General features: G+C 47.6%; 1 protein-coding gene across 8 annotated transcripts in view; it reads left to right on the forward strand.

Moving 5' to 3' along the window:
- The window catches only part of Agap1 (ArfGAP with GTPase domain, ankyrin repeat and PH domain 1), a 459,873-nt gene that overhangs the window by 362,135 nt on the left and 75,234 nt on the right, over positions 1–22,504 (forward strand). For 5 of the 8 annotated variants that reach the window (XM_036173288.1, XM_036173289.1, XM_036173287.1 and 2 more), the window contains one exon: positions 16,347–16,424. The exons of the other annotated variants lie outside the window; for them this stretch is intronic. In XM_036173288.1, coding sequence (XP_036029181.1) covers positions 16,347–16,424 — 78 coding nt within the window. The remainder of the gene's footprint in view (positions 1–16,346; positions 16,425–22,504) is intronic. 8 annotated transcript variants of the gene reach the window in all.

Here is a 22,504-nt window from a genome sequence, read left to right on the forward strand (position 1 = left end):
GATGCACCGAGATTAACTGGGGGCTCTCCGGCCGTTTGTCACATAAATAGCAATGCCAGTAAACTGAAAGATGATCAATCATTTTTCTCAAAATTGAAACCTTTTATCAGTTGTGTCATTTTCATTATTCAATAAATGATTAGCAGGAGCATTGCCACTTACTCATCCCTGGTTAACAACTGCGGCTGCGGCTGTGGCTGGGCTGCGGCTGCTGGCCAGGCAGTGCTGCATCACACCTGCGCATGAGCAGACGGCTGCCTCTGCCCTCCTCTCTCCTGGACCATTGGACCTCACCACCTGCTGTCACTCACAAAGCAGAGTAGAGTGAGGAATAAACATGCCTGTTTCGAGTCCCTAAAATTGGGCTCTGACATAGTTCATTCCTGCTGTAGTTGGTGTGTGTGGTGTTTTGAGCCAGGGTCTCACTGTGTCATCCAGATTGGCCTCAAACTCACTCTCCTCCTGCCTCAGCCTCCTGAGTGATGGGATTGCATGTGCACACCTCCACACCTGGCATGCTCTGCTCTAGCTCTGAGAAGAACAAATGGCTGGGAAGTTTCCATTGACCTCTTGGGCCTTCCGTCCTAACAGTTTTTACCCTTTGATTCAAACACCAGCCACCTTGATTGCAGAGGTCCCCTCCTGTTCCTAACACTCAGCTATCAGCAGCAGCAGCACCCGGCCAGGCCCTGCTGTTCTCACAGAGCCTAATGTGTCTGGAGGATGAAAGAGGATAGTGGGATGGCTCCCAGCCCACGTCTATGTGGTAGACCTCCAGAGATGTCCTGGCTAGCTTTTTGTCAACTTGACGTGTTAGAGTTGTCTAGGAAGAGGAACCTCTATTGAGAAATACTTTCATCACATGGCCTGTAGGCAAGTCTGCTGGTCATTTTCTTGATGACAGTTGATGTCAGAAGGTCCAGCCCACTGGGCCGGGGCCATGCCTGAGTCCATGGGCCTAGATGAAATAAGAAAGCAGGCTGAGCAAGGCATGGGAAGCAGGCCAGTAAGCAGTGTGCCTCCATGGCCTCTGCATCAGCTCCTGCCTTCAGGTTCCTGCTTGACTTCCTACCCTGACTTCCCTCAGTGATGAACTGTGAAGTGGAAGTGAGAGCCAAATTAACCCTTTCCTCTCCGAGTTGCTTTTAGTTATGGTGTTTTATCACAGCAACAGAGAGCAAACTAAGACAGATGTCAAGGTCTGGTCCTGGATTCCTTAGTGTAGCCGGAAGTAGGGATATATTCACACAGTGACTCTCCAGGAAACAGTCATTTCAGACTGCCGCTGAAATGTGACCATCACTGGGCATCTGCGTTTTTTTTTTTAAACTGGGAACTATTAAGAGACATTGGTTGTCAACTTTTGCCTTTCACGAAGGTAAACTGGTGGAAAAGGTAATGCTACTGCTAACTGGGAGTGGGAGAGAAGGACTAGCTAAAGGTTTGGGGTCATTTGTGAAGTGAGTGCGGATTTGTGTTCAGTGGTGTATCTATATCTGTGATCTTCCTTTCCTTTTGAAAATGCTGAAATGGATCATGTGTAGTAAATTTATAAGTTTTCAATTATACCCTTTTTCTAGCATCATGATTAAAATCCTGTTTTATCTAGCCCAGAGGTAAATGACTATGTGTAGAGCAGATCCACAGTCAGTATGCTCCCCATACAGTAGCATGTGGCCTTGGAGGCCATCGCAGGTATCACCTTCATTGCCACCAATCTGGGTGATGGTGTTCACCTCGCTTGCATTTTATGTAGTAGTAGCCTCAAATACAAGAGTGATGGTTACTGCAGTTTTATTACAGTGCACTTTTAGTTGTTGTCAGCATTGTTTGATTTATTAATTCATCTTTAGCATCTCTGTTTATGTACAAGAAAAAGCAGCAGATACACAGTTCGCTATTACTGACATTTTAGGTGTGTCGTGCAGGTCCTGGACTGCAGCCCCCAAAGGAAGGGGAAGCTACTGCCTTTACTGTAATGTATAGATTTTGGCAAACATTATCTATATGGCATATTTTTTTTAATTACTATGAGTGTGCTTCTAATACTTCCAAAGACATTTCTATGCTGTCCTCGATATGTCTTCAGTGTCTCTCCAGCTTGATTGACACGTGATGAGGGCTCTCCCTGGGTCTCTGGCTATTGGTTCCAGAAGATCACGTGTGTGGTAACTGGCTTATCAGGCCAACACTGTTAAGGCATAGGCTTTACTGTTTAAGAAAATATGGTCTTTACAGCTTCCACGCCACCCAAACTCCCCAGGACATACTATTTTCCAGATACGGTAACAAACCTGTACTGTTGGTGACTAGAAATTCCCAAGTCATCTCAAATGGCAAGTTCTAGTGTGCTCCTTTAATTATAATATCTCAGCCCCTCGTGGGGGAATTGGACCTGCACAGATAGCACCCAGGTTCAGTCCCAGGAACTGACAATGTTAACAGGTTGGAGGACTGGCCTATGATAGGCCAGACAAAGATGTTTAGTGTGATCGATCACTGCCGCCATCCATCACCTGCACTTCTCTAAGAGACTGCCAGCTCCGACAGACGAGAAAAGGACATCAGCTCTGGCTAATAAAGCTAATAACTTGCACTGCCTCAAGTCACAGCCCTTCTTGGATGTGGATGGTAGAGGCTTCATGTGAGATGAGGAAGGTCTGTGCTGTTGGCAGTGTATGGCGAGACCTGGGAGGGAGGACTGTCTGAGGCTCTAGGCATCCCCTGAGTCCCTTGAGTAGTGAGGATACGACTGTAGAGGAGCTGAGCCCATAGGCTCTGGAGTCTGGCTGAGCCCTGAGCCACCTTCACCATGGGAGAGCTGTGGGGCTTTCGGCCTGGTCCTCCTTAAGTGTACTTAGATAGCAGAGCAGTTCACGGAGGAAACTGAATGAGAGGCAGCGACGCTAAGTTCTTGGTACTGTGCTCAGCTTAGCACAGGTGAGTGATGGAGGTGACAGTGATGGTGCTGATGATGCTGAGGAGGAGGGTGGTGGAGGTGATGATGCTGATGATGCTGAGGAGGAGGGTGGTGGAGGTGATGATGCTGATGATGCTGAGGAGGAGGGTGGTGGAGGTGATGGTGCTGATGATGCTGAGGAGGAGGGTGGTGGAGGTGATGGTGCTGATGATGCTGAGGAGGAGGGTGGTGGAGGTGATGGTGCTGATGATGCTGAGGAGGAGGGTAGTGGAGGTGATGGTGCTGATGATGCTGAGGAGGAGGGTGGTGGAGGTGATGGTGCTGATGATGCTGAGGAGGAGGGTGGTGGAGGTGTGATGGCGTTGCTGATATTAGTAAGACGGGGATGGTGATAGGAGTCATGTGACGAAGCGATGCTGATGAGGGAAGGATGGTGGTAGTGAGGGTGGTGGTGGTGGTGACGGTAGTGATGTTATGATAGAGATGGCAGTCGTGATGGCGGTGATGGCAGCCATTGGTGGCCTTGACGGTGTCGATGGAGGCAGTGGTGGTGGGAGTGATGATAATGCTGGTAGCAGGGATGCTCTTGGTTTCACAACAGTCACTATGGTCCGGTTGTCATGTGACTTTGGTGGCTGGTGATAAGCAGTTAGAGCCAAGGTTGTCTAGAGTCTGTAGCTTTGTTCTTCCTTAATTCGTGGGGGAGGGGTTTGCAGGGCAAGCAGAGCAGTGTTCTGACTTCACTCATACTTGTATGTAAGGACTTAATCTTTTTGGGGTGCCCAGTGTAAGTCTACACCAAGAGTGGATGGAGTTTTATAGCCATGAATTAGCAGTAGTCAGCAGCCAATAGATCCTGCTCCTAATTACTGTCAGAAGTTAGACCTTAAGGCCAATTCAGTTTCATCCTGCGTGCCGCATCCTTCCAAAGTTTGTTTACAGCTGTGGATTTACAGCGTCTGTCAGGATGCACATCCCTCTGGGCTAGTCTTTGTCTCTGGATCATTGGACAGCCACATGTTCCGTTCTTATTTTTATCTTTCCGATTATAAAATAACACAGACCTGTGACAACTCCTGTAGTAAAGGAGATAGTCTGAGAGAGGGCAAGGTTGTTTAGAGTGGCCCATTCCTGTAGTAAGTCCAGAACTCGGGATATGGAGACAGGAGGAACGAGCAAGGCCACGCCGCTGAGGTGATTCATGAGGAAGAGCATTTGTCCTGAAAGCAAGAGGACCTGAGTTCAAATCCTCAGCACCTGCATAAAGCCAGGCGTGGCTGTAACCCCACTGTTGGAGGACGGAGGCCGGTGGATCCCGGGGGTCACTGGTCAGTCAACATGACAAAACTGTGGGCTTTCAAGTTCAGTGTGAGATCTTGCCTCAAAAACTAAAGTGGAGAGCCGCAGAGGAAGACACCCGGCATCTTCACCCAGCCTGCACACACTCAGTAAATAGATAATCTAAGAGTTCAAGACCAGCCTCTTCTACATAGTAAGATCAAGACCTGGGCTACATAAGACCCTGTCAGAGAAAGAGAAGTCATGTTTGGGGTGAGGGGGGAGAAAAAAGAAAGTTAGTTAATTTTTGTAGGGTAGTATTGCATCTCACTGCTTAACCCCCTCCAGGCCACCTCCTAGAGGTTCATCACAGCCCATGTTGTAGAAAGAAGTCTAAGTGGTCCTAAAAGAGCTGCTAGTGAGCAAGGCAGAGTGCGGACATCACAGAGGATTGGTGAGCTCTGTGTCAAAGACTAAATGGACCCACTCCGAGGAGGAGTATCCTAGCCTCAGAGCCTGGGGACACAGCTTCCTTGGAAATAGGGTCACCATGAATATTCATCAGAAGCCAGGAGACAGGCATGGAACTGACTGACCATCCTCTGGAGCCTTCCATAGGAGTACAGCCCCCTGCAACACTGTGCCTGGAACCTCTGGTCCCAGAGCTGTGAGTGGATGAATGATCTATGTCATTCTGAACCACCCATTTTGTGGTACTCCATGCTGGCCACCACAAGGCAGGAGCCTGCTGCATCAGTGGATAGTCCACAGATGTCCCTTACTTGGCTGTACCTAGTGCACTGCAGAGGGCAGGAGCAGGGGACCATCCCTGCATTCCAGCAGGCATGGCAGAGGGAAGAGGTGGAGTGCCCACTTTGGCTTGGAAGCAAAGCTTCTAGGACTTGTTGGAGGGCATGATGTGTGAAGAGGGAAAGCGGGAAGAGAGCGGGAAGATGGAAGGCTCAGAGCTGAAGGGAGGCACACCTGGAGAGGTGGAGGTTGACTTATTCTCTCTCTATTAACTGGGTCATATACATATAGAAGGTATGTTGTGGAATTCTATTTTTCTTTGCTAATGTTCCACGGGATAGGTGTCCAGGAGCCACTAACAGCTGCCTTAAGAGCATTGTCAGTAATAGATGCTCTGCTGAAGATCTCCCAGCATCCCTTGTTTGAGCATGACCCAGGCTTCTGGTTTTCAGCTAGCAATGCCATTGCTCTGGCAATCTCCCAAATCACTAAGTACCCACACGCTCCTTCTGCTGATCTTTCTCAATCCCAAGTGAGGCTTGCATGCTGCGGTCGTGCTGTGTAGCTGATTGGTCCTAGAATTTGGAGTGAGGATCTCATGAGAAACAGCCAGGCTTGGGAAGTATGAACCCGAGGCCTGGGAGAGAATGAGAAGATTCTCTCAGCTTCTGCAGAACAAGCAGTAGCTACAGAGAGAGAGGGAAAGAGAGGAAGACACACTGTGTTTCCAACATGGCCTCAAATGCTGCTTTTTTAACAAATGAGATATGGAAAGAGTGTTCTGACGTCCGCCATATTAACCTTCGCTCATGTATGTCAACAAGTGGGGAGGTGCGTGTGTATTCATGTGGCAGCCAGGGTTCAACTTTTGCTCCATTGCTTTCCAACTTGGTTGGTTGGTTGGTTGGTTGGTTGGTTGGTTGGTTCACTTGAACCTAGAGCTCACTAATTCAGCCAGGTTGGCTGACGAATGAGCTTCAAGGGTGCACCAGTCTCTGTCTTCACACCCACACTCCATCCCCAGGGCTGAGACCACAGACAACTACTACCACACCCGGTTTTAATGTGGATGCTGGTAATTCAGAGTCAGGTCCTCTGGCATATGCACAAGGCATGTGTACTTGACTGAGCCTTCTCCTCAGCCCCTGTCTGTCGCCTCTTCTCACGAAGAGCCATTGCCTGTTATTGTAAGATTTCTTCATAAGGACAACTGCACCTGTTTCTTTCCACCAGAGGCTCTTGGCCTTTGAGGGTGATTTTTCCCTACCTGTCCTCCGAGGTTAATACAGGATGCTTAAATGTTGGAGGGGTCAGGATGGACAGAGATGGGAGCTACCCTGAAGAACAGCATCTCACAAAACCATTGATTTTTGCCAAATTAGATAAATCTAATTGTAGTATTCTTTCGTTTCATTTGGTGCAATCTCAGGCACACTTTGAAAACTAGTGACTTCTAAGGTCAGGATCCACAGAGTATCAGAATCGAAGGATCCAGAGCCGCTGGATTTACACAAAATACTTACTGGCTTCATTTCTCATTCCACTTTGCTCTCCAAAAGAATGGAGATTGGTGGGTATGTCCTCAGAAATAATGCAAAAGCTAACTGAGAAATTCTCACAGTGAACTTTGAACCCAAATTCACTGTGTGTCTCTTTGACACAGTGTTCTCACTTCTTGCATTACTTTTGTTTTGTGGTTCTTTGTGCCTTGCATGGGCTCAGCCTCACACAGCCAAGGAAAGACATTAGCATGTCCCCAGCCACTGTCCACATGGTCTTCTTGGTGTGTCTCAGTGAGATGGAGTCTCCCTGCACAGACAAGGGGTCCAGGGCATGGAGCCCCAAGTCAATCCACAGCTACCTGTGCCATTGCCAGAGGGGTGCCCAGCACTTCCAGAATGCTTGCACTGCCTGTCCTCTCTCCTTGGCATTCTTTACTCGCTCTTCTCTTCCCTGGAAGCCAGCACTACTGGGAAAGGATGCTACAGAGCCCACTGTGCTGATCTATGGTGTCATTTTTCCCATCTGGAAACTCACCCGCCCACCCTCACGTCTCTGGACCTACCTTATCTGCTCCCTTCTCTCGGAAGCTTGCAGGCCTAAGCCCTCTGTAAAAACACTTTGCAAAGAAGAAAGTATACACAAGGCCCTCCCAGGAATGCACATGTGCAGGTGCGTGTCACAGGTGCCCAGACCTACAGCATCATCCCATTGGTTCGGTGGCACTTTAGTATATACAGTACGATCTCAAGTTGACTTCAACTTGCAAAATTCATCGAGTACAGGAAATGGAACATTGTGTATTTTTGAAACCATAGATATTGGTAGCCCTGAATCAGGGGCACTGCCACTAACATTTTGTTCTTTAGAATCAACATAGGTAGAAGAAAGAAATGTCATGTTCCTGTCCAATATGCTCGTTAGAGTATTTTAATAGATCTTACTTTCTAGAAAAAAAAGTTGTAGTTATAAACTTTGTAACTGTAGAGATGTACAAGAGTTTAGGAATGGGCACATGTTCAAGTGGCTTCTTAAACTGGCTGTATGATTATAGTAAAATGATTTTGTTTAAAAAATGAGTGACACAGATATCCTCTTTTTTTAAAAAGATGAAGTAGAAACAACCCCATGTGCTCCTACACACACACACACACACACACACACACGATTTCCCCTCTAAGCCTTTCATTAATGTGATACTGTCGTAGCTGATGAACGGGGACTGACACCTTCTGCTCGAAGTCCATACTTTATTGAGGTTTGTTTAGTTTTTATCTAATGCGTCCTTCTGGTCCTGTCCACATTACCTTTAGTTGATAGCCTTCTCTCCATTGCTTTAGACTCCTTTTGCCTGGGGCATTTTGCAGACTTCCTTGTGGATGAGCTTCACCTGTGGGGAAGCTGTCAGTCCCAGAGGGTTCTGATGGACACCACTACTGGAGTTTATTTGATGTTTTCCTCAGACCATTCAGGGGCTTTAAGTCTGATGTGTCTCCTGAGTCCAGATAAAGCCCCATTTCCACACATCCCCCACACTGTCTATGCGATTTCTGTCTGCTGATGCCAACATTGTCTTTGTTCATGGGGCCTGCGGCTGTCACACTGAAGTCCCCAGTCTGTGAATTGTTCTGTCCTCACCCCCATCATGAACTTTTTGGAGGGAAGTCACTATGCCCATCCTACACTGAGAGCAGAGGATCTACAGAAATTATTTGTAATCCTTCTACGATAATACTCATATCTTCTTCACTCATTACTATTAATATATTCAATCATTTACCGTGTTTGGAAACCACGATTATTTGACATTTTAGTTTGTAACCCAACTTGGCTCCTTGAAGCATCCCAGCTGTGGTAGTCAGGGTCACAATGACTCTGTGACCTTTCTAATGTAGCCCTATCAGTGGTGGGGGTGCGGGTGTTCTGTTTTTATGTTTTTTCATCTAATTCTGGCACCATGAGATATTCCAGGCTCACCTTGTAGTTTTCCTGCACGTCTGAGTCCGAGAACCAGCCCTTTCTGTAAGTGTTCCTGGTTCTTTACATATGAGAATGTTGTAAGAAGCTGAGGTCTGTCTTTACTTCTTGCTACTGGGTGTCTTTGCTGCAAGGCAAAGAAGTGTGTCTGTGGCCGCTAGCCTGGGTAAACTCAGCATCGCAAATGTTTCAATATGTGATCCCAAGTTTCCATATGAAATAAATTACGGTATGTACATAGCATAGAATAGGAAACAGCATGGCCCACCTACCTGCTTCCCTTTCCTTCTCATCCCCCTCCCCCTCCTTGGTGGTCCTTGAAAATAAGCCCAAGGCCTTAGAGATGCTCTCATGATAAAGGGGCATTTGAGTAGCTGCCTTATCTGGCACCTTTAGTTGAAAAGTCGTCTATACCTACCTCAACACAGCACTTCCAATGTGATAAATCCCTCTGGAGGGAATGTGGGAAGGAGAGGCTGTTAACAGGAAGTCAACTCACTTCAGCAGTAACAGTAAAGTAGCCTTCCCAGGCATTCTTGGTTAAACCTGGATCAAATTGGTGTATTTAATTTCTAATGAAAGAAAGCTGATGTTTTATTCTTTTGATGGCTCAGCACTGCGGCACTTCTCCCAGACGCCCCTTCGATGGTAATGACCTTGTTTAATCATTCACCATTGACTAAGGAGCGTGCTAAAGAAGCCCTGACGTTACAGTCAATGCAGTTTTATGGGAAGAAACTGTGAGTGTGTAAAGGAATAAATGTCTCTGTAGGCAGGAAGAACGAGTTTAGGCTTCTCTTCCTCTCTGGTCTTTTCACACTGACTTCCGTGTGTCTCTGAAGCCACATGGCAGCAACAGTCTCGGAGGATTCTGCAGCTGGCCCCAAATGGAAGCAGTGGACCTGTCTCCGCTTGATCTGATAGGAAGTCTTCTCAGGTTCAGATGCCACATGGGAGGGAGCCCCAGAGTGGGGTGTTCCACCCCCCACCCCACCCACCCCCGGGAACGCGGCCGCAGAAATAGCAGATCAAATGCGAGGCCTTGTTTGCTGCCATTGAGGCTGGTGGTCCAGTGATCACAGCCGCTCAATTACAGCCTGTGCAAAAGCATGAGCAGTGTCATTAAATCATTATGCCTTTGAGTAGTTGCCTGAACTGGTCATTGCTTTGAAATATGATAACACAATTTGGAGTTTTATTAAAAAACTATTTTTCCCTGGAATTGTCTAAAAAGATTTTATGTTTAAAAGAAGAAAAAAATCAGCAATATATTTTTGTTGGAGGGCAGAGGGGGCAAGATGAGAAGAAAGGGAAGGGCCCCCGGACAGGGAACGTGACAGACTGGCTGTTTTCCATTTTCACTCATTTCTGCGTCGGGAACACTGAAGGGCCCCAGCACCCTGTACCTACTCCCCAGCCCCTCCCTATCTGTCTGACTCCAGAGTGGTAATGTAGTCCTTACGTTGGCGAAGTGAAGTAAGGCAGGGGTCTTTGACCACTCTCGAGCTCTGCTATTGCTTGGCTGTTGACCCAGATACCACATAGGGTTGCTTCCCACACACCATTGAGTTTGGGGAACTGGTAAACCCTCATTCATTAACTGAGAATTGAGTTTGCTCTTTATGCACGTGTGTATGGTATGTGTGTGCACATGATGCATGAGTGTGTGTTACAGGTTGGATGCCAGGCGTCAGCCCTGCAGTACGTGTGGCACAACCTTGGCAAAGTATCCTTCCCAGTTCCAGGGTCCTGTCTCCCGCTCTTTCCATGGGCCCAGGTGAGCATGGAAGCCAAGAGGTTATGGGGTCCCGGTCTCATAGATTCCCCCTGCCCCCTGAGTTTCCAATCTGAGAATGGGCCAGACAGCAATCTACATTGTAAATACACCCTGGGGACCCTTCTTGTTGACACTTGCATCTGATAGTTATCCCAGGTCACATGTATCCTCTAGCATGAGACCGCGGATGGCCAGTGGGTTGGCGTTCCCCCTGAGCTCGCCCTCTGCCACTCAGTACATCTCTTGGCCGGAAGGAGTCCCCATGCCCTTCTTGGCCAAGCTTCTGGTTTTCTAGTAAACAAGGGAGTTTTGCACTGATTTTACTCTCTCTGTCTGGCAGGTTTGGTGACATTTCTCTGAGTACCTGCATCGGCCCACTATGTGAAAGCCCTTGGCAGTTTCATCCCCAGTGTGCTCTAGATAAATGTGGTAAAGAAAGCTATTCTTAGCTGTTAGAAATTAAATTGAAACTATCCAATTAAGGATCGATGGCTTGTTCCAGTAGTATCCTTTTGGGGGTTGGCTTACTGCCTGTGGTTTGGAGTTGGGAAGATGACTGGGCCTCACTGGATGCTGCCAGCATTGAAGGCCTTTTGTCCCCTAAACATGGGTGCTGCTGCATCCATCTGCTTGGCCTCGGATTTTGTTTCATCTTTTCAAAGTCCCTTCTGAGAAATGTTTCACCAAGACTTCTCTGGGAGGCAGCCGTTACATAAAGCCCCCCTCATACCTCAAGTAGTGAGTTCACATATTCTAACAACCTTCTGGTTGCACCCTGTGAGGGGAGTCACTGCCTTGTTTATAAAAGAAGTAAACATTTGCACAGTCTGAGCAAATGAATGCTCACACAGCCTGACAAAAGAAATTCCTAATTTCTTTTGATTCCTCCCTAATCTCGGGACACAGTTGCCACAGACCTACACTGGAAGTGACAGAGAACCAGTGTCACCCACTCACTGTCTGCAGAGGCTCCTGGGAGAGGACTGTCACATAAAAGCCCTGGTGCCACAGTCAGCCCTCAGACTGAGGCACAAAGGTGCCGTCCTCTGCACTGATAGGATTTGTACTGATAACATCTTTAGATTTACACAAGTCCACTGTGGACAAGAAATCACTGCTTGACAAGGTGATGGTGTGAGTTCTCTTAAAGGCATCCGTTACGCTCCCTTGTATGAGCAAGAAGGTTATTCATTTCCTTCTGAGATGAGACATTGTTAGAAGTGAGTGGCCCAGCCCCTTCCTCAGGTACAAAGACCCTGCTAGTTCTCATAATTGATTCTGAGGGCTACAGCAGCCTCATTCCATCAGCCATTCTGTGTGTACCCAGGATATAATTCATGTGCGCTGGAACATCCAACATGGCCTGCAAGCCTGGACATAACCTCCTCATAACTACATCATTTTTTAATCAGCTGTTCAGGGAATATTTATCTAATCAACAAAAACAACTGCCGGAAGAAGAGCAGAGTTGACAATTAATAAGTCTGTCTTCCTAACGTGGTGATGGAGAAAGAGTTTAAGGTAAAACCTTGTTGGCTCGAACATGCCAACAGACTAAGGAATATTTTTCTTCTGGTTATAAAGAGCTGCTTAGAAGTCTCAGCCCCGGAAACTGCTTTCTGGTTGTTTTTCATGCTGTGGTAAAATGAAGTGATGGTTTTATTTAGGAAAACAGAATAACAGAAACTTCGAAGTGAAGTTCTGAGTTCCTCAGGGTCGTGCAAATCCATATGAAAAGCTAGCTTCCAAGAGTAAGGTGGTGTGCAACAATCAAGACTTGTGAATGCTAAGTGATTCCAGTCACTCTCTCTTCATAGAAAGCCGTAATTTACACATTTTTCTTTTCTCTGTCTTTGAAAAGACCGAGGCTGTCTGTTAGTGATTACCACGAGTCAAGAGTAATATGCCATAGCTCATTTGCTCATACAGACCCTGAGTTCTTCACTCACAGGCACTTTACAAATGGCACTCATGTGATGGGGGTTTATACCCGTCACTCATGTTCAGAGCATGGCTTCGGGTGTGTTGTTCTGTCGATCTAGACGTATAGGATGGCATCCACCTCATAGCCAACCTGATGCCTACTGCCTTGGAGAAATGACTAAACAGCTGAATACGGGTATCAGCACTCTCATCCCTCCTGATGGTTTGATTTCCCGGGTTCCAGTGGAGGGGGAGGGCATCTCCCAGTCCCCAAGGATTGCCCTCTCCGTCTAGCATAATACTCCTAAGCAGTGCATATTTTCAAAGAAAATCAGTGATACCATTGGTGGATAACATGGTTACCAATGGTGTCTCTGCACTTTTAGCCAGAGTTTTTCCAATTTTCAGTCCTTCCAGTCCTTAGAAAACAACTTGGCAGCCAGTGGACCTTGTGATCTCAATCATCAACTCGATATGACGTAGAATCACCCTGGAGACAGACAGGTGCGTGTCCCTGCAGTGGAGTCTCTAGACATGGTTACCTGGAGAAGGAAGATGGTAAGGGTGTTACCCTTACTGTGGGTAGTACCAGTCCACAGACTGGGGTCCTGGGGGAAATGGGGGAAGAGAGCTGAGCAACAGCATCCACTTGTCTCTGCTTCCTGACTGGATATGAGGTGACCAGCTGTAGATGTAACCGTCTTGTTAAATAAGAAACACAGAGCCAAATACAGAGTTTATAGCCAAGAGGTCAGAGCAATAGCTGAGAGCTGAAAACCTTACCCTTCACTGCTGCTCTGTCTTTCCTCTCCGCAAGCGACCTACTTCTGTGTGTCTTTTCTTTTTATAGACTTTTTGTTCTGCTTTCTCATTGGTTGTAAACCCAGCCACATGACCTCCTCGTCACTGCCTGTCTATACAGACCTCCAGGTCTTCTATGGTTGGTGTTGAGATTAAAGGCGTGTGTCTCCATGCTGGCTGGGTCCTTGAACACACAGAGATCCGCCTAGCTCTGCCTCCCAAGTGCTGGGATTAAAGGCGTGCACCACCATCACCATCCAGCTTCTGCTATGGCTTGCTCTGACCCCAAGGCAACTTTATTAACATACAGATAAAAATCACAGTTTACAAATATAATATCACCACAACCAGCTGCCTCCTGTGCCGGTCCTCATGCCTTCCCCACCATGATGGGCTGTGCCCTCCAACTGTAAGCCAGATTAACCCCTTCATTACGTTGCACTTGCTGGCTGTTTTGGCCATGAGAAAGCAATGAGAAAGGTATTCCTTATTCAATACAGTGATGATACAGTTAAATCTCTCCCCTAAGTACTCGGCCATCGACGTTGCTTACTTCTTGGCCCCCTGCTTTGGCTGTCCTACAGCAAGCCCAGCTGAGTTGACTGTGTGTGTGTGTGTGTGTGTGTGTGTGTGTGTGTGTGTGTGTGTGTGTGTTGTTAGGACAGCCGTGGTCCTTTGCACTCACAGCTGTGTGTTACCACACTTAGTTTCGTTTGTAAAGTGAAATGAGAAGGGAGAGATCACACCCAGGGTGTGTATCTAGGTCCAGCATCGTGTCTTCTGGGATGTCATGTCCACACAGTGTCTAACATGGGAGACCTTGCTGCAGCCTTGTGTCTTTAGCTACCTGCTCTAATCCAAATGAAAACCTGGGCTTATCCCAGAAGCCGAGCCATAGGGTAAAAAGTGCAACCACATGCTTTCACCATGCTGTCTTTTGTCTGGCTACACATGAAATTCTGAGAAGTAACATTAATAGCAAAATCTAAATGTTAGCCTGTGTTTTTTTTTTTTTTAAATGTTCATGAAAGTTTTTGAAAAGCCTAAAATTTTATTTAGAGATTATCCAGATGGGGTCTAATGTTGCACGTCTGTGGCCTTAGGCTGAAGTGAGAGAAGTTTGGGACTGCCTGGATACATGGTAAGACCCTCTCAGGAAGAATGGTAAGGGTTGCATGGAAAACATCATCTTTTGAGCATGGCAGCCTTGGGCATCATACCTCTTGGCAGGTCTGAGACCAGGGGATGATGTGTAGTCTTTGACGGTCAGCCCATCAGGCTGAAGTACTGGGAACTCCGTTTGGTGCCATGTGGCTGTTCCCCTGAAATGTTACCCATGATCCTGATTGTAGTTCTTGTTGAAAAGCTCCTAAACAAGACAACTTAAGCTATCAATGCCCCAGCAGACAAATGCTCATATCAGGACCTTGGTATCAGCCAGAAAACCACCATTTGTTTACAAGGAAGAAAAAGCCATGACATTTTATACGTTGGAATTGATTATTTCATCAATAGGTTAATAGAAATCCAGGCTATAAGTTCACTTCCTGGTTATACATCCTAACCGTAATGGGAGAACAGAGCATGAAAAATGCAGAGTGCAGAGCAACCAGGAAGAGGTTTCCACGCTGAGCTTTGCCCCCTCTGCAGAGCTCAGCCGGGATTCTGCCTATTTATATGTAAATGTTCTAGAAGGAGGTCCGCTTCCCCATGAAGCTTTGCAGCAACCACTTCTTTCTGGAACTTGTGAAATATGCCCCAAGACTCTGGGAGCATGCACTGGTGAAAAATGAAGCCTGTGCCCAGTTGTAGGGACACAGTGTAAGCTGAGGGGCTGCGGGGGAGAACCATCCTTTGACTTTTCTGGAAGACTGGGGGCAGTTGGATTTCCTTCATTGCTCAGAGTTGACATCAGTACTGGCCAATATCTGAACAGCCCTTCCCGGATGTGTTGTTTCCTAGTATGGACACAATAGGCGGAAGACTCTAGCAGGAGCTGTAGGTATTTACTGGTTAGGGATTACATTTCTTACCAAATTATTTGTTTGGTCTTCACACTACAAAGTGAGCCTTAAGTGTTTAATTATAGCAGCTTTAATCATTTTCAATCAATGGGCAGTGAACTCACAGTTGTCTGCTCTCGTGATTACACTTTACATTCTGAATATATAAGGTGTATTTCAGAACCGGCTTTGCGTCCTTGACAGCTCAGGTTTCTCACATGAATCTTTATAAAGAAGCCCGATGAGAGTGACCAGCGGCTGAACTCACCTAGACATCTCCCAAGGACACTCTCTGCCCATCAGAGACCCGGCAGTCACACATCCTAGCCAGGGCCTGACACCACACTGCTTGCAATTGAGTGACTTTAACACAGCACCCAATAGGAATGGTTAACCGATCCTGAGTCAGGGAGGCCTCAGCATCAGAGCTGACCGTTCTCCAGCACATGTTCCCACCTGTGCTGGAAGCTTCCAGCATGTTCTCTTCCTGACTGTGGAGTTGAGAAGCAGATGGCCAGTGGTGCCCTTCCTCAGGAACATGGTAACTTTCACCCCTGCATTTTGCCTACTTGTCTGAGGCTTCCCAGAGCCACCCTATCAACTCTTGTTAGGTTCTGTAACCTGTATCTGCAGGGGCTGAGGGAATCCTCAAACTGTCTTTCAAGCCTCAGGTATCTCATGTGTGCGTATGTGCGTGTGTGTGCGTGCGTGTGTGTGTGTGTGTGTGTGTGTGTGTGTGTGTGTGTGTGTGTGTGTGTTGCTGTCCAAGGTAGCCATTAGAAGGAAGGGGCCAAATGGAATGGAGAACAAGTCTGTGTCCCTGGAGTGTCTTATCACATGTCACATGACTGGAGAGCAGCATACACAGCTGCACTACGTCCGGTTGGCTCAGAATTTTACTCCTAACCCCAGCGTCACCTAGAAGTGACTTGGCATCTATCCTTTGTGAGGCGTTTGAGGAGGCATCTACTGTCAGGGATCCCACTGGTCCTGGGGCCTTCTGCTTTAGGCTAGTGTTCACCTCACAAGTGGGGTTGAGGAGGAGCTGACAGAAACGTTCTTGTTATAAAAGACCTGCTTCTGAACCGTACAGGCCTAACATGCTTACCACCAGGTTCACTGGAACGAGCCAGCCTCTGGACAGCCCACAACAGCCCCAGGCCAGCATTTGCCTGGGGACATCCTTGATTTTGTGAGCACTCCACTAGATGCTGGCTCGCCTCTACCCTTGTCACCTCTGTGCTGTCCTGGGGGGAGTGGAGGGCCAGTGGAGGAGCCCCTTGGTGCTCCCCACCTGCCGTGCACTCAGAGGTGACGCCACGCGCAGCTTTGACATTTCTTGTCCCCCTTTTTCATTTGTTTCCTTTCCTTTTTGTTGTCTCTTTCTCCTCCTGCCCTCTCTGCTCTCGGGATGCAGCCAAACGCAAAGCATGGAAACTAAACCGTGTTGGTAGCCTGCGCAACATATACAGCAGCAGCAGCACCAACACTGAAGGTAACCGCACCCCGCCCGCCCGCCTGCCCGCCCGCACCCCGCTCCTGCCTCCCTGCCTCCCTGCCTTTCCCCCATGCAGACATGGAAATGCACCCCCCACCCGCAGCCGCATGCCTCTCTGTTGTGTTTGCAGTTGGCCCTGTGGTCTTTTCATCCTTTTGTTTGTGTGTTCTATTTTGCCATTCATGTTCCTTTCAGCTTACTTAAATTTTGACCTTTCCCTTCCGTCGTGGAGTAGTGATGTTTAAATTACTTTGGAAACCTATTTTCTCCTCTTTTTTCCCCCCTTTCCTTTATACATGTGGGCACTCAGTGTAATATTTCCCAAGTTATTACAGTTTTTAAAAGTGTTAGTATCAGGTGTAATGATCTGTAGCCAAATACAATAGTGTGCCGTGACATTTAAGTAACAGTCTTAATTTGTTTTGTGGAAGCATTCTCCATAATGCTCTCTGCAGCTCTAATCCAGAGGCAGGCAGGCCCGGGCCATTTGCATGGGCTGCTATTGCTTGTAAATTCCGTATATTGTTTTGTTTCTAAAGGTCGTCTGGTGCCAAAGTTCACAAATTGACTTGGGTTGCTTTTTTCACCGAAGACAGCCGTCATTGCTTTTGTATAATAGCAGATTGAATTCCCCCCCACACCTTCATTTGAACAACACAATTATAAATTGGCTTTTTTTTATGATTACAAATGTCAAGGGTCAGAATTATTTTGATACCAGGCAAGGGAGAACCAGCGCCATCCACCCAGGTATCGGAAAGGAGGCTGGCGGGTAATACGCGATGCAAAGCAGGTCACAATCCAGCGAGCTTGGTATAATGGGGGGATTCTTTTTCACTTAAGCGCAAGCCAAATGGTCAAGTAATGGCGAGCTCGTGCCCTCACACTAATTGACTTATTTGGAGATGATTATAACTGTAATATTTTTCTTAATGTCACTGTTTTCTGGGCTGTTGATTTTAGCGATTGCCAAGTAGTGGCATTAAATCTCCTGTAAATTTTAAATTGCACACTATTTCTGTAAACAAGTCCCTTCTTCACATCCCAGTCATTAACCTTTCCTGATTTATATCCCATCCTCTCTCTTTTCCCTTCACAATTACTCCTGCCTCACCACCAAAAGCCCGGCTCTCGAGCAGAACTGAATGCACAAAACAGAAGCCACCTACACAGGGCGGCTGGTTAAAGGGCCATTTTGTAATCCCAGTTTTGTTTCCACTCATGGAGAGGAGGTTATTGGTCCAGGTGTTGGTGTACCCTGGCCTGGCCACATCTCCCTTCAGAGCAGACAGAACAAGGGTTTAGGAAATCATCTCATCAGATAGAATTTTCTGTTGAGTGTAAAGGGTGTCAATTAGATCCCTCTGGGGTTTTTTGTTTCATTGGTTGGTTGTTTGGTTTGGGATACGTATCATCTCTCTGCCCTGTGTCTCTTGTCAAGGGTGTCTTTCTTTTATATGGTGTGGGTTATAGCTTTATTGATGACTTCTTGCCTTAAAAGCTAAAGAAAGTTGCGACATTGGTTTTAAATGTTATTGCATACAAAACTGGGGAGCAGTAAGAAGTCATACAGTTCTCTCTTTAGCTTCAAGGCTAAACCTTCCTACCCATCACCTGTTAGAGGGCCTCCCAGAAGACATTGGTGGGCTGGATTGACACTCTGTGCATTTAAGGTATCACGGGAAGGCTGGCTTCTCAGTCTTCACCGCTCAGATGACAGGGGACTTGGCATCCAAGGCAGCCAGATCTTCAGAGCAGGAGGCCACTTAGAGGTGGGAGAAGGCAGAAGATGACTAGATGAAGTCGCCCCTGAATCCTCAGTAGCTCAACACACTTGGGGTCCCTCCAGATGAGTGAGTACCACAGGTATCCATGGGGATCAGGGTGCAGGCAGCTGTGGGGATTGAGACACGGGTAGCCATGAGGCTTGGGTGTAGGCAGTGACCACACTTCCAGTTCTACTGTATTTCCAGCCACAATAAGCTGCTCCATGTATGGTTACATTTATTTCAGTTGAGCAGCATGGCCATTCCTCATTAGTGTGTATATGCATACTACCTCATTCCATACAACTCTGAATAACTTGTTACAGAATTCATATAATTCCATAAATTACCAAAATATTTTTCTGATCACAGGCTTTTGATGTATGGTGTTATCGTGTGACTGCTGACTGTAAACCTTCATGAAAATGCGTATGCTAAAGAATCTATCTTTCATTAGATAATTTGAGAGGTACCCATCTTGAAATGTAGTGTTCCTTACAATGTTCTACTTTATAGATTTATTCAGGGATTCCCAGAAAATACCAAAATAAAGTTGACACCAGAGTTCAGTTTCCTAGACACAAAAATTAGGTTTATTAATTGGGAGGGGGACCAACTAATAAACCTGGTTTTTGGAAGGAGCCTGAGTCTGGCTCAGAAGTTGTGGGACCCTCCTGGGGACAGAAGTTAGGAGACAGACAGGGCCGGGCCTGAAACCTGTGACCTCACTGAAACCTTTCTCTTTGACACACATGCTTTTCTGGCCCCCGGGCCATATTGTCTCACTTGATCCTCTCAGTAGGTACTGTGTTCCACACAGGAAATTGAGGTTATGTAAGTTCCACAGCACATGTGCTGAGTTGTCTGCTCCAGGACCTCCACTCCCAGATCCGTATGGGAGGGGCGATGGTGGACGAGCCCCGACTCCGTGAAATGGATCACTAGAAGGACAGGCATGGGTTAGAAAAGAATCAAAGGTGGTTCCTTTGCCCATCAGGGTTACTGACTCTTGAAAGCCAGGTAGACACTTGGTGCGTATTCTGTAGCACCCAGGGTTAAAGCTTTGCTGCTTTTTCACAATTAAACTCTTGCCCAGGGTTGGTAAAAATTGAATGCCCTTCAGCAGGAATTTCAGCTTTGATTTGTCTCAGAAGCCTGTGGAACAGGGTCCAAGGCCTGTTAGTGGTGTGGTTCTCTAGCTAGCCTTCTTGTTAGCCCAAGCAGAAAGGGGCTAGGTGTCAGGGTGAGTGAGGCTCACTCCAGTGTTCGCCTCTGTAGCAGATGTTTCTAAGAGATTGCCTAGGAGCCAAGAAACATTATGTAGGAAAAACAGGCCCTGTGTGACAGTATCCTTCCAGGTTAGGGTGACATAGTAAATAAGGCTGCCCCCACTCCAGATGCCAGAGCCAGGTGGACTCACCAGCTGAGGGCACAGAGGAACTCCCTGGCAGCTCTTAGCCTATTTGACATAGGGAAGAACTTCTGATATGGGTGTGTAGCAGAGGGAGGAGGGGTCGGGAACAATGAGCTCTGCTTGGTGTGCAGAGCGCACCCATCCTGCCACAGCCAGACTCAGACTTGGCCCAAAGTCCAAAAAGACCCTGTGGTCCTCCTCTGTCTGCAAAGGTCCATTTCTGTGAGTTTGGAATCTGTCCAGAGGCAGACAGAAGAAAACCCACAGTGGGTCAGTCACTGTATGGCACAGGCCGCTCAAGCAGAATCTGTGGTGTCCTGATTTCATCACTAAAATTCAACCTAAAGACTATGGAATGTCACTTGCCAGTATAGGGACAGGTTGGCAGAAGCAAGCAAGCCTAAGTGCTGAATGTGTTAGCTGTCTTAGCAACTGCTCTGCTGCTTATAGAAGGCAGCTTATAGAAGAAAGAGGTCACTGGGCTTGCAATTTCAGAGAGTGAGTCAGTCCATGATCGTTATGGTGGGCAGCATGGCGCTGGAGCAGTAGCTGAGAGCTATCATACCTTTGAGACACAACCATGAGGCGGAAAGAAGGGCAATAAGAGCTAACTAGGAATGGTGTGGGCTTTTGAAACCTCAAAGCCCACCCCCAGTGACACACGTCCTCCAGCAATGCCACACCTCCTCCAGCAATGCCACACCTCCTAATCCCTCCCAAACAGTTCCACCAACTGGGGACCAACTATTCAAACATCTGAGCTATGGGGGCCATTTTCATTAACGTCATAGGAGCTAAAGTGAGATTGGGAAATCCAAGCTCCACCATTGGCTTCATGGAAAGAAAAGAAAGCTGGCCATGCTGGGTGACTTGGCACACCTGGACAAACAGAAAGGGCTGTTTGATAGTCCCTAACAGACCCCAGCCTCCAGCACAGCTCATTCACTTGTGCCTGCAGCTGGGAGCCCCGGGACCCTAAACAAGGAAGACAAGCATCCCACCAGGAAACACGCAGATCTGTTTGGCCATCATATTTGTCACATCCGTCTTCTCCTTTCAAAAGGAGGAAATGTGAGGGTGAAGCGGACCTTTGTGCTGTGGTGGGTTTGAGCTGACATCTTAAACAGGTGGGTTCCACCATCAGATAGAATGCCTAAACTACAGCCAATTAAATGTGGGCTTTTAAAATAGACACACTGAAGCATTTTATAAAATGTACTGCTCAGAAAATGAGCATATAAGCCTGAGGCTGTGTATGACATTGCCTCACATGGCCCCATGGGGCCCAGATTGAAACTGTGAACGTTGTCCATTTGTTTACAGTTCACATCAGAGACAGTGGACAGTGGCCCCTTTAGATCACAGGGATGTCCCCACAGGAAGGTGGGGACAGCATGCTCTGGTAATCCCTAGCTAGCTAGTGCTGATGTGCCTGAAGAACAAAAAGGTGTTGAGATGATGGCTCAGTGGTTAAGAGTACTTGCTGCTCTTGCAGAGGACCCAAGTCCAGTTCCCAGCACCCATACCATGCAGCTCACAGCTAGCTGTACCGCCAACTCCGGGAGATACAGAATCCCCTTCTGGCCTCTGAGTACCTGCACTCACACATAACTCATACAGGCAGGAATCTTTAAAAAGAGGTGGAGTGACCTGCTTCCAGGCACCCATTAAACAGGGTATAAGAGAAACCCCTCTCCACCAGGTCGATGCCCCACTGGAGAAACCCTTTGCTAATACTCATGAATGAAGGGGTAGCGAAAGGCAGAGTTGGTGTCCGTGTGTTGAGCAGAGGTATGCTGTGCCCTACCAAAGACCCCTCCTTCTGTGACAGGAGCTGAGGACAGGGTGCCCTCCTCCCTGATGACCTCGGCTGTGCTATCTTTGATCATGCTCAGTGGTACCCACTGTATACCTCTAGGCTCACTCCCCTCAGCGTACACGTCAGCCATACCTGTGTGGCTGCTTCCGTTCCCTGCCTGAACACTCTTCTCTGGCAATGCCAAAGCCCGTGCCATTCTTGCCAAGTGTCTGCCAGCCAGCGCAGCAGGAAGCGAGCTCCACCTTACGGCTGGATTGCTGGGCGGACCTCAGGTCAGGAGCCCCAGTTCCAGGGAGCCTGGGAGACATCTTCTCCCGCCAGAATGCAGATCCACATGTGGCCGGTAAGGAGCCGGCATGAGTGATCCTTGCAGCCCACTCATCCTTTCAACTTGGAAAACACACCCACTCAGCTCCCCTGTTCTGGTCACACCACTGTGGAGCATGGCTTTGAGGACGAAGATGGAGGCCTTGGTCTTGGCCTTGGTGAAAGCCCTCTTTCCTGTCCCCTGTGTGAGGTCAGTATCTGCAAGTGTCCAGCTCCTCCTCCCGCTTCTCTGTACCCATCCTCATCAGGTGTCTCCTGTTAGAAAACAGCCGCCACATGTTTGAACTGTTTCAGCTGTCTGCAGCCCTTTAACCCTTTGTCCGCTGGAATTCCACAAAAATAATTGATGACTGATTGGCCCATTAACCTTTAAGGGAAAAAAAGTTTGACAGCCCAGACTTGTGTAATGAGAAGGGATTCCCTGTGAAGTCAGTCTGATGGCTGAGATGCTCGCCCCTGAGGAGGCAAAATTAGCCCCCCGGGGCCTCGTCTGCATAGAAACTGGACACAATTAGTGCAATATCCGGTGTTATTAATGTCATTGGGAATAATTGGGCAGGTTGGTTTCGACAGGTTCATGGCTCTAAAATACTATTATAGTGGACCTTTCCACAGCCAACCGTTAAACACAGAAAACTGTTTAAACCCCCGGGAGCGCAATCACTGTGCTAGTGAGCTGGGGACCGGGACTGTGAATAGCCTGGAGCTTCAGGCTGGGGTGAGGTGGCCTTTGGGCTTCTCCTCTGGGTAG

This window comes from Onychomys torridus, chromosome 23 (genome assembly GCF_903995425.1).
Source record: "Onychomys torridus chromosome 23, mOncTor1.1, whole genome shotgun sequence".
Classification (NCBI taxonomy): Eukaryota; Metazoa; Chordata; class Mammalia; order Rodentia; family Cricetidae; genus Onychomys; species Onychomys torridus.